The 15,153-nt window shown below is 42.1% G+C and overlaps 2 protein-coding genes and 1 long non-coding RNA gene across 4 annotated transcripts in view; 1 reads left to right on the top strand and 2 right to left on the bottom strand.

Annotated features, from left to right (window-relative positions):
* Nucleotides 1-1,484, bottom strand: part of ADHFE1 (alcohol dehydrogenase iron containing 1) — a 34,712-nt gene extending 33,228 nt beyond the window's left edge. Inside the window, exon 1 of the mRNA XM_058528797.1 lies at nucleotides 1,426-1,484. Within this exon, the coding sequence (XP_058384780.1) occupies nucleotides 1,426-1,484 (59 nt within the window). The remainder of the gene's footprint in view (nucleotides 1-1,425) is intronic.
* A 1,526-nt stretch (nucleotides 1,485-3,010) lies between these two features.
* Nucleotides 3,011-4,688, bottom strand: RRS1 (ribosome biogenesis regulator 1 homolog). Its single transcript, XM_058528799.1, has one exon. It carries the CDS (start codon nucleotides 4,582-4,584, stop codon nucleotides 3,487-3,489), a length of 1,098 nt encoding a protein of 365 aa, XP_058384782.1. The 5' UTR covers nucleotides 4,585-4,688; the 3' UTR covers nucleotides 3,011-3,486.
* A 131-nt stretch (nucleotides 4,689-4,819) lies between these two features.
* LOC131396524 (uncharacterized) overlaps nucleotides 4,820-15,153 on the top strand; it is a 98,037-nt gene continuing 87,703 nt past the window's right edge. For both annotated transcript variants that reach the window (XR_009216576.1, XR_009216577.1), the window contains exon 1: nucleotides 4,820-4,907. This is a non-coding gene — a long non-coding RNA (uncharacterized LOC131396524). The remainder of the gene's footprint in view (nucleotides 4,908-15,153) is intronic.

Genomic DNA, 15,153 nt, shown 5'->3' with positions numbered 1-15,153 from the left:
TAAAAAGAGTTCTATGATGACACAGATTTAGAACAAAGAGTTTAAATACAACTAAACTTTTTTTTTTTTCTGCAGGTCTTCTCAGAGCCCTTCGTGTGCTGATGTATATCCTGACTCTCCATAGGGTGATGCAGCGGTTAGCAGTTTCCTACTTATTTGGCCATGGGATTCTTTTTTCATGGGGGCATCTCAAGGTATTCGTGTTTCACAGTGAGAACTATTGCTTCAATAGCTTTCCATTATCTACAGGACACAATTAAAATTCCTTAGCGCAGGACTAAGAACAAGGATTGTGAAGCCAGAATATCTGGGTTCAAATTCTGGCTGTGCCATTTGCTTAGTGTGTGACAGTGGACAAATTATTTTTCTCCATGCCTTATTTCTTTATGTAAGATGAGGATAATAACACAGTGTGGCACAGAGTTGTTGTAAGGATTAGAGTTACTAGTAACAGGGCATGATAGTGTGTAGGACAGTGCCTGGCACGTGGTAAGTGCCTAGTGTTAGCTATTTTCTTATTTACGGTCTTTCGCCATCTGTCTTCTCCATCCTCCCCTTCCCCTATGAAGGGAGGTCCAGACTTTAATTACTTTTAGATCCTGGTGCTACATCTCTTGCCTCTGGTGCTGATCCTCCCTTTGCCTGAAATCCCTTAGTCCCCCTCCTTTCCCCTTATTTATCTCCACCTGCTAGCTCAAAATTTCCCACTTTTCCCAGGTCAACTTGTGGTCTTGCACACTCAACATGTATTTATCAGGTGGCTACTATGTAGCTGGCACTGCTGGAGGGGGAGTCAGACATGTCGTAACATTTAATACCCTGCCTCCCTGGACATGCCAGGGAGTGAAGCTCCTGGTGATTTCTCACATCCACCTTTCTCTTGCACACCCTCTGTCCGCTGCGTTCCGCACAGGCCTGATTTACCCGTCTCCTCATGCGATTCCCCATCAGACTTTAAACTGCCCCCGAGTCTTTCATCTTTGTATCCCCAGCACCTAGAGCAGTTTTTGGCACATGGCAAACAACTAATACATATGTCTTGGTCGGTACACGGGAGGCCAGAATCTACCACTGAACCACCAGTGCTTCTTGGTCGGTACATGAATTTGTCTTGGTCACTGTGCCAAGTTCTCCACTGCCCACCACCACTGGGAACAGGCGCTGTCCTCTCTGGGCCTTAAGTTTCCTTAACGGTAGGACAAGCAGAGTAAAGCCTGCCTCAGCGTGCCGTGCATGGCTGCGTGACACACTGTGACCACGCTGTCCCGCCCGGCGCGCGGCCCGGCGCGCACTGCGGTACCCCTTGCCCAATTTCTGGACAGTAACCCCGGGAAGGATGCTCCGGGCCGGGCGGGCCACACCCCGGGGCTGCGTGGGCACAGCGGCACCCTCCGGTCCCCGCCCGCCCGCCGGCCCCGCACTCACGCTGCGCGCTGCAGTTGCCTCAGCAAGTGCGCCACCCGGGCGCGGGCGGCCGCGGCCATGGCTGCGCCTCTTCCTCCCGCGGCCCCGCCCCCCCGCGCCGGCCAATCCCGGCCGCCCGCCTCCCGCTCCCGCCCCCGCGGCCCCACCCGCTCCGCCAGGTCTCCTGCCCGAGCCTTGGGCCTCTGGGTCAGGACCGTTTTCCCACGGGTGGAAACCTCAACCGCCTCAGGTGCAAGGTCTCACCATCCACCTTTGACATTGCCCTAAATTTCAAAGGAGCCCTGCTCCGTAGGGTCTGGGTATTTCCTTAAGTCTCTCTACCTAAAACCTTGTATTTCACATGTTGGAGACGTGGGGAAAGAGAAACAAGGGCATTCTTTTTCTACGGATTCAAAATGCTGTTTTGCCTTCTTAAAGTATTTCAGAATAAATTATTAAGACACTGCCATTTAAACTGTTTTAACAGTAAACAAGAACCTTGCAAAAAGCCCGAGGGCCCTTTTTTACAGGGCCAGTGCTGTGTACAACCACTAAATCAACAGTCTAAACACAAAAAACTGAAAAATCACCAGACAAAACAATAACAATAAAAGACCCGGACAGTTGAGAAAAATTGAAAAGGTGTTAAATGTCCTACGAATGGCTTGGCTTTTGATGAAGCTTTTCAGGATACCATTAGATAGCTTCATCAGTAGTTAAAACCTTTCCATGGTTACCTACACTCTGGGAGGGCTTAGCAGCGCCAAGTGCTCTGTGTCCCAGTGGAAAAGTTGATCAATGATGGCAAAGTTCCACTTTAACTTAATCAGAAAGTATCCTAAAACAGTAACAATTGAACAACTGTGTTTTTAGTAACCTATTATGAAATCTGAATTAATCTTTTCTTTCATAGCAATTTCCAAAAGTAACTTACAAAAATGAGACAACGCTGAAAAAATGAAAAGGACTCCCAATTTTAATTTCCTATCAATTATCAGACTAATAGTGGGTCTAAAAAAGTGCTATAAAAGCAGCAAAAAAGCCCCCCCCAGCCCCCGCCCCCCAGATTCTTCACCTACTATGAATCCTTTTCAGGAGCTATTTATTTTTACAAAGATGAATTACTGAGATCAATTAGGGAAAGAGACCCAGGATAACTATAAACATTTCACCTCCTAATGAAACTAGCTCAGGTCAATTAGACAAATAAATCTAAAGATAATTAAGGATTTTGTGGGTTTCTTTCTCTCTTCCCCAAACAGACCCTACTTGAAGCTTTAAAAAAATTAGGGACATGAATGTTGAGAAAGGTTTAAGTATTTTATGGATTAATGAGGATTATTACCACTATTTACTGAAGTCCAAATTTATCATTTACAGCAAATCAATGTTTTCAGTGTTGAAAAGCATGAAATCTTTTCTCAAAGATACACCAGTTGTATTACACTTTCAATATTATATGATACCAAAAGAAGTATGAGCTTTTCTAAAAAAGTGAACTTAGCTGCTTTATATTTTTTTGAAAGTAAATGAAAATAATCTGTACCGGGTATCCAGCTCACTGGCTTTAAGATTTCTACCAACGGTCAAAAAGTTGAAAGCAACATTAGATACAGATATAGTTTTATTAAATAACCTTTACAACAGTTACTTTTAAGTCCAGTTCTGAAAATGTAATGTTTCCCCCTCGATTTGATAAATACACAAGTTTGTTATAAAAATAATGCAGAAATCAAACTAAGTCTCTAAAATATGACCAACTGTCCCTCACACCATATCCAAAGTTAAAAAGAAAAAACATGTGTTTGAGAACAGAACTCATGCCCAGTTTCAACCGAATTCGTTCCTTAATTTTTAGGTCCTCAAATACATCCTTCAATCTCCAAAGTCTTGGTTGTGGGAAAAACATTAATTTGTAGAGTCCAACATTTACAAACTACCTTGAGGGATGAGCAATCCTATCCCTTCAACTTCAAGCCCAATGAAGGTGGCAGTCACCTTCTTCTGCATCCCCCCAAAGTACAGTACCTAGAACTCAACATTTAGTACAGTTCTTGGTTTAGATGGGTCCACGGGTGAAATTTACTTCCTCCTCTTTCCTCCTGGATGTTGCCCTCCTTTTCTCTTGCCACCCAAGCCAGGCGGCCCGGAATGCATCTTGCCTCCCAAGACCCCCTTCCTCTTTCTTCCCTGGCTGGGCGGGCCCCCTTTCCCCTTGCCCCCAGGACCCTGCCGGCCCCCCTTTCTCTTGCCCTTCTGGCTCATTTTCTTCCTCTTGGCCGCCTCCTCCTGGTCCTCCTCCCTCATCTGCTTATTGGTGGCCCTCGTCACGTCCAGCTGAGGCTTTTTGCTGTTCATGAGTCGCAGCAGCTCCAACTGGCTCTTTTTCTCGGCTGCAAAGTCCCCGAAAAGGGGCTGAAACTTCCTCTTCTTGCCAGAGCCCCGGGGCGCCTTCTCCTTGGGCAGGCGCTCCTGGAAGCGCCCCACAGAGGCGGTGGAGACCTTGGCCACCTGCATGGCACGGCCCAGCTCCTCCTTACTCTGGTGTCCGGTAGGGTGCATGCCGGCCGCGCTGGGCAGCTGCGTCTTGTGCGCGCGGGCCAGGTTACGCAGCCGGTTCAGCTCGTTCTTGGCCACCCGTTCCTTCTTAGCCTGAATCCGCTTGGCGAACTGGTCCTCCAAGGGGTCGGCACCGCCGGGCACCTCGATCAACCATTCCTTGGTGTCGTCGCGGGCGCGCTGGTAGCCCCAGCGGCGCCGCCACTGGCCGCTCACCTCGTCCCACACCAGATTGCTCTTCTTCTTGGGACGGATGCCCTTGAGGTGCGCGAACTGCTGCCAGCGTGTAAGCGGCCGCGGCCGGGGCACCGGCTTCTCGCGCGGCAGGCGAGTGGTGGGCTCGGGCAGCCGCGCCACCAGCGCCTCCTCCACGCGCTCCGTGGGCAGCTGCCACAGCTGGTTGATGAGCAGCTGCGTGTTGTCTCGCGCCAGGGCCCGCAGCTCGGCCTCTGGCGTGGGTCCCGCGCTCCGCAGCCCCGTTGGGGGGTTCCGGTCCGAGGCCAGCAGGTTCCCCAGGTCGAACTCCAGCTCCAGCTCCTTGTGCACCGTGATGCGCTGCAGCTTCTCCGCCTCGTCCCGCTCCGCCTTTGCCAGCAGCTCCTCCACGCTCTGGCCCTCCATGGCTCCGGCTGGGCTCACGCGCTCCGGGAGGGCAGTTCAAACCACTTCTCCGCCAGCACCGGCTCCAGGCCGGGCCACACAACCACGTGCGGTCCGCCGGGCGCTCGTTCCGGAAGAGAAAGCTTCGCTTCCGGCGCGCCCGGAACTGGCTCACAACGCGAGCGCGCCGAGAAAAGGCCGGCAGAGGGCGGTGTCGGACAGCAGATGGGATTAGAGGCGGCCCTTTTGGTCGCGCCGGGAGGGAGGCGGAGCTGGCCCGAGGAGCCCCGACTGCAAGTTCCACGGCCTGATTGGGACTCGGTTCCCAGGAGGCGGCGGCGCAGGTGGGGCGGCGCAAATCTGGGGCCTCAGCCTTTCTTGTGACTAGACAAATTGTGTTTCACTAGAGACCTGACCCACTCACGGGGTCCCGGGTGTGGGCCGAGAAAAACACTTCCCAAAGATACACATGAAGCCAAGTGTAGAAGAAGATCGGTTTGCTTTGGGAGCGAACGGGGCTGGGAGTTAGACCGCCCTGAGTGGGCGCGGGTGTGCGCCCACCCCAGCTTGCTGATGGCTGGTAGCCCAGAGTCCCGGGGCCGCATCGTCTCCTGGCTTTGGCAAAAGAGCACCCGCTCTGCAGTTAGGTTGCCTGGGTTCCAGTCCTGCCTGTGCCACTGTTTGACCTTCCGCTGTTTAACTTGTTTGGGCCTCTTTTAAAACCTGTAACCTCCTAGGGCTGGTATAAAGATAAGTTAATATGCCCCCAAGGGAGCTTAGACTACAGCCTGGAACATGAGTGCTCGATAAATCTTAGCTAAATACGAATTATTATTTGTTCTTCATAATGTCTCTGGGAGCTAAGCTGAAGAGGCAGTCCCCCACAGTGATTAAACACCAGGTTCTTGAGTCAAAGTACCTGGAATGAGATCAGGTTTACTGAACCTACCCAGGACAGGTTGATTAACTTAAGTCATGTTTGTGAGTTGGTAAATATGAAACGTTAGTTCCTGATACATGGTAAGCACTCAATAAGTGTTAGATGTTGTTATTCACCGTATTCCACTGATGACAAAGGAAGGCTCAGAGAGGTAAAATGACTTGTCTAAAGTTATACAACTGGAAATGTAGGAGCAGGAGGAATCTTAACTCATGGCATTAAGACTACATACATATTCTCTGCAATGTCTTCCAGGCTCTTGATACTCTAAAAGTGTGGTCTCTTGACCAGCATCATAGCATCACCTGGGAGTCTGTTAGAAATGCAGAATCTCTTGCCTCACCCCAGATGTCATGATTCAGAGCCTTCATTTTTACAAGATCTCTAGGTGATGAGTATGTATAGTCAAGTTTGGGAGGCACCACTGATTGTGTGGTTTACAGGTTTTGTTTTCCTTTAATGGGATGTTGGGAGTAGTGAAGAGGGGCTTATGCTGGAGAATTAACCCATAGAAGTGGACATAGTAGCCATTAGGAAATAGATTCAGTTGAGTTTCTGCTAGAGGGCTTTAGATATAGGCCCCTCTGTCGCACCTGCCCCCTCAGTTTGGTCTCTTCTTAAGCTCACTATCTTTCCTCAGCTTTCCTTTGTTCATTCACTCACCAAACATTTAATGAGCACATTTTGTGCTTCAGGCATTGTGCTAGAATCTTCTTTCTTCTTCTTTTCTAAAAGCATTTTAGGATTTTCTAGGGGTTTTCTGAGTCTTTGCCTTAACACTCAGCACCAGGTGTTTAAATCAGTCATCCTGTGGGGCCAAGGCTAGGTCAAAGGCCATATAAGGTAACTGCCTTGAACCCTAAAGCTTTTGGGATTTGCCATAGGAGAGTTAAGGACATTGACAGCTACTCTGGGCGTGGCTTAGCTTCTGATTCATTCATTCATTTAACAAATATTTGAATGACTATTGTGTTCCACACACTAGATACAAAGATTATTGAGACCTTATGAAACAGTGGGGAAGAAAGAAAAGTAAAGAGAAATTTACAATATGGCATGATTGAGCCTTTAATAGGAAGTACAGCTAGGTAGGATTTGGCTCCTGTCAATCTTCTGGGTTAGGAAAAGAAAGAGCAGATCTCGACAGGTGCGGAATACTACGAATTCTCACTGGGCGAAATGCTATTTGGTTTGAATCATACAGGTCAGCTCTTAATTGAACTCTAATTGTTTTATGCTCAATGGTTTTTTACAGTCCGAGTGGATTTTAATTTCCTTAATGACTGGAGACTGATTTTTATGTCCACTTTGCTGAACATAGTGCTGGATACATAATAGGTATTCAATACATGACTACTTGAAAGAATAAGCCTAATACATAGACTTTTCTTAATTAAAAAATGATTAATGTTGGCTGTGTTAGATTCAACGTGAGCAACTAGTAAGGTTGGGATTTAGGGCTTTAAAAAAATCTTATTGAGGCATGTTGGTAAGTGGTGGTCTGTAGCTTGCATTTGTGTCATCTTTATGTTAGGCAAGACTGTGCAGTGTCAACAAAAAGAGAGCCTACCAGGGATGTGCAAATATATGTGAAATTATTTTAACAGGAAAGCAAGTGGTTGCACATATTGTCTTTTCCCTTTGTTGGTTTTCCCTTTGTCTTTTCTCTTTGTTGGTTTCTCCTCCTTTTGTCCCATAACGCAGACAGATCCTATGTTTGGTCATTAGAACCTGCTTCTTTTCCCTTTATACCTGCTCTCAATGCCATTTCATGCACTCTCATGGTGTCAGCTGCTGTATTTGTGCAGATGGTTCTTAAAGGTACATCTTTATTCCTTTCCTTTTCAGAGCTTTAGGGTCAAATCTCCAATCACATGCCGGGCTCTTCCACCATGCTCTAAACTCAGTATGTCTAAGACTACATAACACATCACCTTCCCTCAAATTTGTTTCTTCCATCATCCATCCATCCATTTTTTTTTTCGCCCAACAAATGTCTCTTGAAGTCCTTTCCTGCCCAAGTTACTGTTCTGGGCATTGGGAATACAATGGTTAGTAAAAATAGGTTCAGTTGATGTTATCATTCTAGTCTAGTATATTGGGCTTGAAACTATGACAGCATCCTTGACTTTTCTTTTCCCATCTCCAAATTTACTCAGGCAGAAAGTCCTGTTAAATTTCCATTCCCTTTCCATACCCTTTCCATTCTCACTACTATAACCTTACCCCTAGACTGGTCTCCTCCGTCCACTTCTCTGGATCCTCTCTCCACTCTGTTCTCTGCCGCTGGCTTCCAGCTGGATGCGACCCCAGGAGGCAGTGACAGAAGATCAGAGGGTGTGAAGAGAGTAAGGTGAGGACACATATGCCCCCAGCCCTCTGCAGATTGCTGTGAGTTGGCTGGTTCCTCTGTAAGTCCATAGCTCCAGTCAGGCAGCTCTCTCCACAGGGTGGCAGCCACCCTCTGCTGGCTCCTCTCAGTGCTCCCCTGGTTCCTGCAGGCCTGGTGGTGGTTGTGGCTCTCACCATTGTACCACTCTTCTTTTTGAATTTCCTTAATCCATGCCCGTATCTTTGTAATATTCTCTTTGTTGATCTTTCTTAAATTACCCAGCTTGACTGCTACCTGTTTCCTGCCAGGAACCTGACTGATACCCAGGAGTGTCCTGACAGTTTCCTGCCTCCATTCTCTCTTCAGGCCAGTCCTGAAGATTTATCTTCCACAGATCTGGCCAAATCACTCTTCTCCTCAAAAACTCCCTTCTCTACCTAACAAAATACTGATTGTTCTTGCTCTTGGGTGTTCATGATCTGGCCCCAAACAGCTCTTTTTACTCACATGGCATGATAGTGCTGCTTATGCTTGTTTTCCAAATATTTCTTCCCCACTCCTATTTTCCATCTTAGCTTTTTTCTAGAACATTAAGAATATTCCTCAAGAAAGGCAAAAATGTTTGGGACAGAAAAAGCAACAGTTATATTTTTGTAGTAACTATTGGAAGTTTTCCATTAATAAAAGGGAACCTATAGGGAGATCCCATCCACCCAACCCCGCCCAGGGATGAATAGGTTAAAGACATGAAAGTAATACCTCTCATGTTCCCTCAAAGCATACTTTGGTCAGCAAAACATATTTGTAAGCAGTTTCTTTCTTCATTGTTTGGATACTGCATTAACTTAGATTTACTTTCTAAATGTTAAAAAACGTTTGCCCCTTTTTGGTAGCGGAAATTATTAGGGATGATTCAACCATTCTTTAATCCTGCTGTGAACACAGTTATTTTGAGTATTTTGTCTAGGAAATTCAATGTGCCAGTAATTTGATAAAATAGAAGAGGGCTCTTAAAATGCTTACATTATTTTCACATGGTTCATTTTTACTGATTTATAATTTTAATTTGGAAGTACTTGAAGGGAAAATTTAATTTTGAAAATTTCTTATTCATAGGCAAAATCTGTGTCTTCATGTGCTTCAGTTTTAGTCAGAAACCTATACAAAAAAATCCATTATTTTGTTTAAAAAGGAACAAAGAAGGTATAGCATTAAGATTTTGTGTAGTTAGTGTAGAAGCAGATAGAAAAACTACCAAACACTGACATTTGCCTAGAAAGTACTTTGGATTTTAGGATAGTAATAATGATGGTAGCCTTTTGGAATTAAGTTGTTTTGCTCTCTGTAAAATACACAATGGCTTCTGTTTTTCAAAAGTTGACAAATGCAGTTTTCTGCATTTGCCAAAATCTTATCATCACCTGTAAGGTAGGTAAGCACCATTCATAAAACCAAATCTCAAGGGAATGAGTTTGATGTTAGGCTTTAGATTTGACTTCTATAAGGAGTTCAATATTAGAATGAAAGATTGATATAAAAAGGAAAACTGAAGTTCCAGAATTTTAGGGATATTTGCACTCAAAGAATTCAATAAAGGAAATGTAGATCCATTTATTAAATTATCATTTTTCTATTATATTTTAATTTATGAAAGTAAAATTGCAATGAGTAAGAAATCCTTTTGTGTTTTCATTAGTAAAATCTGAACACTTTTTGTAAATAACTTTAGAGTAGATTTATTCCAGATTAGGCAACTGAGTCTTGAGCACCTTTTCCCTCAGGAAAGCACTTCATTGCCACACAGCCTTCAATTTATCTTTGTAATCAGAGACCATGTGTGAACATATATTAATCAAAATTTGCTTCTAAATTTCCCACATAAACGTTATTGAGAATACACAGGGAACCTGCTGCTATGCTGAATAAACATTAATTCTTGGCCCCTCTTAACCAAGAATTGTTTCCAAACATTATTAACCCATCATTATTTAGAATACATCTATGAAAAATAAAAACAATAGATAGAAATACTAAAAATATGACCACATATATGGCAAATTCTGTGGCCTACACTTTTCTTTTTCTAGGTGTTTTTCCTCTTAGTGGCAAGTAGGTGTGTCACTGTATCCTTGTCAGCATCCCAGAGTTTCTAAGAGACAGCACCGCAGACTCATCTGGCTCCCTGAGCCACTTGGTACTGCACAAGATCCAGTTGCTTGTGGCGTGTGTACTTTCCCCCAAGGCCTAAATAGGACTTATTATTTAGAATGTATAAATAATGTTCCTGGTTTTTTCCAGTGTTTATTTCACTTGCCTCATTATCCAAGATAGTGTGAATTTTCAGCTGGGGAAGCTGACTTCCTATGGTGGGTCCTGGGTTCCCTTCTCTGAAAAGCCTGTGGATTTCAAAGGAGATAGTTTAGGTCTCAGGCTTCCGTTGATTCATCTGGAAAATGAAGAGTTTTGACTAGGTGGCCTTTACGATTCATCTCTATGATCCTTTTCTTTTATTAAAAATCTATGCTCTTCAGGTGCTCCAATATTATTTTCTTATAAAGTGCTTTCTTTCCTGGTTGTTGATTAAAGTTTTTGACTGATATATCCCATTTTACAAACCTCCTCCTCTTCCTGAGTCATTTATCTCATTTCCTAGGCTGGGTGTATGACTCCACATAGTAGAACAGCTCTCTTAGTGCAAGAAGACTATGACTATACAAGTGCTCATCAGTTTTTAATAACGTGGAGGCTGATTATTGTGTTTTGTAGGTTATTCATGATGCTTTTCTTTTTTCTTTGCTTACCGTTAAACTACTTTGAGAATTCGAAGGTAGGGTAGAGAATAAGCAACGTATAGTCCATTTTACTATTTGTTAGTTATTCTGGAAAAATGTCTTATAGGGAAGGAGATAGAAGACATATTTATAAAATATTTATAAAAGTATTTATAAAGTCAGATCTGAGAATGAAAGATTGTGGATTGGATTTAACTGTGTCTTTCCTGGCCCAAGGTCTAGAACTGATGATATTCTTTGATTATTATAATTATAGAAAAATTTTAAAGAAAGCTTCCAAGTTAACTCCCCCAAATAATAAAATTGGAGCAGTTTATGTTTCCTAGTTTGGTGTTGCTTCAGAGAAAGCTAGTGAGAGAGTTTCAATACAAGGAAGGTAAGGCAGAATAAAATATAATAATGTTGCTGGTTTGTTTCGTAATTATCATTCTGAGAATGAGTCTTGGTGACTTCTGGCCTGATTACCTGGGGTCAAATTCCCCAAGGGATTTATCACCTCATCTGAAAAATGGGTTAACATTATTTCTCAATTTTAGAGTTCTGTGAGTTGGAGATAAATTATTCAAATACGCTTTTGCAAGAACCCTAGAGATGTAGCTAGGAGGCAGGTTCTGGCTCCATCTCTGCCACTCCATGGTTGTCTGTGGCTTTGGTAAGTCACTTCACCTCTTTATGAGTCAGTGTCGTTATCTATGAAGTGAGCTTCACTAGCTTCTCTCTGTGCGTCTTCTAGCTCCATGTAGCATTCTGTACTTTCGTTAAGATGGCCTCAGGAGAAAAGAGTGGGTGGTGGTGAAACATAGACTTGAAGACAGGGGTTCGTAATTGGGGTTCCGTGCGTGAGCTTCAGAGGAAAATGAATCCCCTGATGTTTCACGCAAACGTGTGTGTGTATGCATGTGCATTTTTATGAATAGATATTTTTTACCCTCATCAGATTCTCTAAGGTGTCTGTGACCCTCTACCACTCTCCTACAAGGTTAAGAACTGCTATACTATAGAAGAGGGAGATAAATGAAAGGTAGAGGGAGTAATTGGTGAAGGCTTTATGAGGAGAGGAATTTGAGTTGGCCTTGGAGCCTGGGTAGAGTTTGAATAGATGAGAGGAGGAAGAGGGGCAATTCACGAGATGGTAACAATACGAATCTTTATAAATCCTCACAATAGGCCTAGGAGGTAGATATTACCAGTATCCTCATTTTATAGATGAGAAGACTGAAGATCATAAGGGTTAATAACTTGCCCAAGATCATGCAGTTAGTAAATGATAGAACCAGGATTTGAACCTTTGCAGTCTAATCCCAATCTAGGTGTGTAAGTGCTACACCATAGAGCTTCCTCTCTCTGGTCCATTAGTGGTTTGGTTTGCCTAGGATAGGTGATTTGTGTTGAGGACAGGTAAGAAATAAGCTTGGATAGGTAGGAAGGGCAGGACCAAATGTGGACTATTTTTAGGATCAAGAAGAAGAATTTGGATTTGATGCCAGAGGCAATAGGAGCCATGGAAGATTTTAGACCAGTGAAGGCATACCCAAAAGGATATTTTCTTAATTGTATTGTTTAAATCTTCCATGTTCTTTTATCTTCTTGATCTGTCGATTACTGAGAGGTATGTTGAAATCTTCTGTTTTGATTATAGATTTATCAATGTGTAATTCTACCAAATTTTCATTCTATATTTTGATGCTGCTTTATTAAAGAGCATGAACATTTAAAGTTACTAAATTATCCTGGTGAATTTTTCTTTTTATCGAAACATAGTGACCATCTTTACCCTTAATAATGCTTTTGATAGTACTACAGCTATATTGCTGTTTTTGGTAAGTAATTGTCTGATTTATCTTTTTCCATTTTTTATTTCCAAACTCTTTATGTCCTTTTGCTTAGATATGTCTCTTGTAAGCAGTATATAGCTGCATTTTGTTGGTGGTTTGTTTTTTTAAATCAAATCTGACAGTCTATGACTTTTAGTTAATACATTTAGACTATATTGTGATTACTGACATAATGTATTTCTGTCTTAAAAAACCTGTCTTATTTTATGCTTTCCATTATCTGGTCTTTTATATACCTATTTTTCTCTGTTCCTGCATTTTGTTAGCTTGATTGAGTTTTATTTCTTTTTTTATTGAGATATAATTGACATATAACATTATATTAGTTTTGGGTATACAACATAATGATTTGATATTTGTATATATTGTGAAATGATCACCACAATAAATCTAGTTAACATTCGTCACCACACAGTTATAATTTTTTTTCTTGTGATGAGAACTTTTAAGATTGACTCTTTTAGCAAATATACAATACAGTATTATTAACTATAGTCACCATGCTGTACATTACACGTCCAGGACTTAGTTATTTTATAACTGGAAGTTTATACCTTTTAAAAAAATTTTTTTTGTTTTTATTTTTTTTGAGGAAGATTGGCCCTGCACCAACATCTGTTGCCAATCTTCCTCCTTTTTTTTAAAATTTTTTCTTTTTTCGCCCCAAAGCCCCAGTACATAGTTGTGTATCATAATTGTAGAGTTGTAGCTCCTCTATGTGGGACGCTGCCTCAGCATGGCTTGATGGATGAGTGGTGAGTAGGTCCACACCCAGGATCTGAACCAGTGAACCCCGAGCCGCCAAAGTGGAATGCAGGAACTTAACCACCCTGCCACCAGGCTGGCCCCATGAAAGTTTGTACCTTTTGACCACCTTCACCCATTTCATCCACCCTCCACCCCCTGCCTCTGGCAACCACCGATCTGTTCTCTCTGTCTATGAGTTTGTGTTTTTTTTTTTTAGATTCCACATATACGTGAGATCATATGGTATTTGTCTTCCTCCATCTGACTTATTTCACTTAGCATAATGACCTCAAGGTCCATTTATGTTGTTCCAAATGGCAAGATTGCCTTCTTTTTTATGGCTGAATAATATTCCATTGTATGTATATATACTACATTTTGTTTATCCGTTCGTCCATCAATGGACTCTTAGGTTGTTTCCATGTCTTGGCTATTATAAATAATGCTGCAGTGAACATGGGGATGCAGATATCTTTTGGAATTAATGTTTTCATATTTTTTTGGATAAATACCCAGAAGTGGAATTGCTGGATCATATGGTAGTTTTTAAAAAAATTTTTGTGAGGAACTTCTATACTGTTTTCCATAGTGGCTACACCAATTTACATGCCCACTGACAGGGCTCAAGGGTTCCCTTTTCTTCACATCCTTGCAAACACTTTTTATTCCTTGTCTTTTTTGATAATAGCTATTCTAACAGGTGTGAGGTTCTCATTATGGTTATGATGTGCATTTCTCTGATGATTAGTGGTGTTGAGCACCTTTTCGTGTATCTGTTGGCCATTGTATATCGTTGGAAAAATGTCTATTCAGATCCTCTGCCCATTTTTTAATCAGATTGTTTGTTTTTTTGCTATTGAGTTGTATGAGTTCTTTATATATTTTGAATATTAACCCCTTATCAGATATATGATTTGCAAATATTTTCTTCTGTTTGGTAGGTTGCCTTTTCATTTTGTTGATGATTTCCGTTGCTGTGCAGAAGCTTTTTAGTTTGATGGAATGCCACTTATTGATTTTTGCTTTTGTTGCCTTTGCCTCTGGTGTCAAATCCAAAAAGTCATCGCCAAGACTGATGTCAAGGAGCTTACTGCCTATGTTTTCTTCTAGGAGTTTTATGGTTTCAGGTCTTAACGTTTAAGTCTTTAATCCATTTTGAGTTCATTTTTGTTTATGTTGTAAGATAGTGGTCCAGTTTCATTCTTTTGCATCTGGCTACCCAGTTTTCCCAACACCATTTTTTGAGTGTTGGGAAAGACTGTCCTTTCCCCATTGTGTATTCTTGCCTCCTTTGTCATAAATTGACTATATATGCATAGGTTTATTTCTGGACTCTCTATTCTGTTCCATTGATCTATGTGTCTGTTTTGATTACTGTAGCTTTGTAATATAGTTTGAAATCAGGAAGTGTGATGCCTCTGGCTTTGTTCTTCTTTCTCAAGATTGGCTATTTGGGATCTTTTGTGGTTCCGTACCAATTTTAGGATTCTTTGTTCTATTTCTGTGAAAAATGTCATTTTAATTTTGATAGGAATTTGAGTTTCCTTTATTAAATTTTAGCCTTTTGCTAGTTTGGAAATTGAGAATTCTGTTTTGATCCTTTTAGGGTGACCCTTCAAGTGTTAAGAGCATAATTGACTTTATTTTAAGGTTAAACAATAACTTTACATTCCTTGTATAAAATATATGAATCTTAGGATTCTTTAACTCTGATGGGACCCTTTTCCTTAGACATTACTATTTTCCTGGATTTTGGTTCCATCTTGTTTTTATACCCTCCAAATAAATCATCTTAAAAACACTATTATTTTATATAGTCAAAGTTGGCCATATGTTTTTATATTTTATTTGTTTCTCAGTCCTTCTTACATCTCAGCCCTCCCTTTTGGGTTCGTTTTCCTTCTTTCTGAAATACATGTCTTAGCAGTTCTTTCAGAAGATCGG

This window comes from Diceros bicornis, chromosome 33 (assembly GCF_020826845.1).
Source record: "Diceros bicornis minor isolate mBicDic1 chromosome 33, mDicBic1.mat.cur, whole genome shotgun sequence".
NCBI lineage: Eukaryota > Metazoa > Chordata > Mammalia > Perissodactyla > Rhinocerotidae > Diceros > Diceros bicornis.
The sequence above is the reverse complement of the archived record's forward strand: the minus strand, read 5'-3'. Positions and strand labels throughout refer to the sequence as shown.

Coding starts and splice junctions, on each gene's coding strand:
- RRS1 (XM_058528799.1), bottom strand. CDS start 4,584: ATGGAGGGCCAGAGCGTGGAGGAGCTGCTGGCAAAGGCGGAGCGGGAC.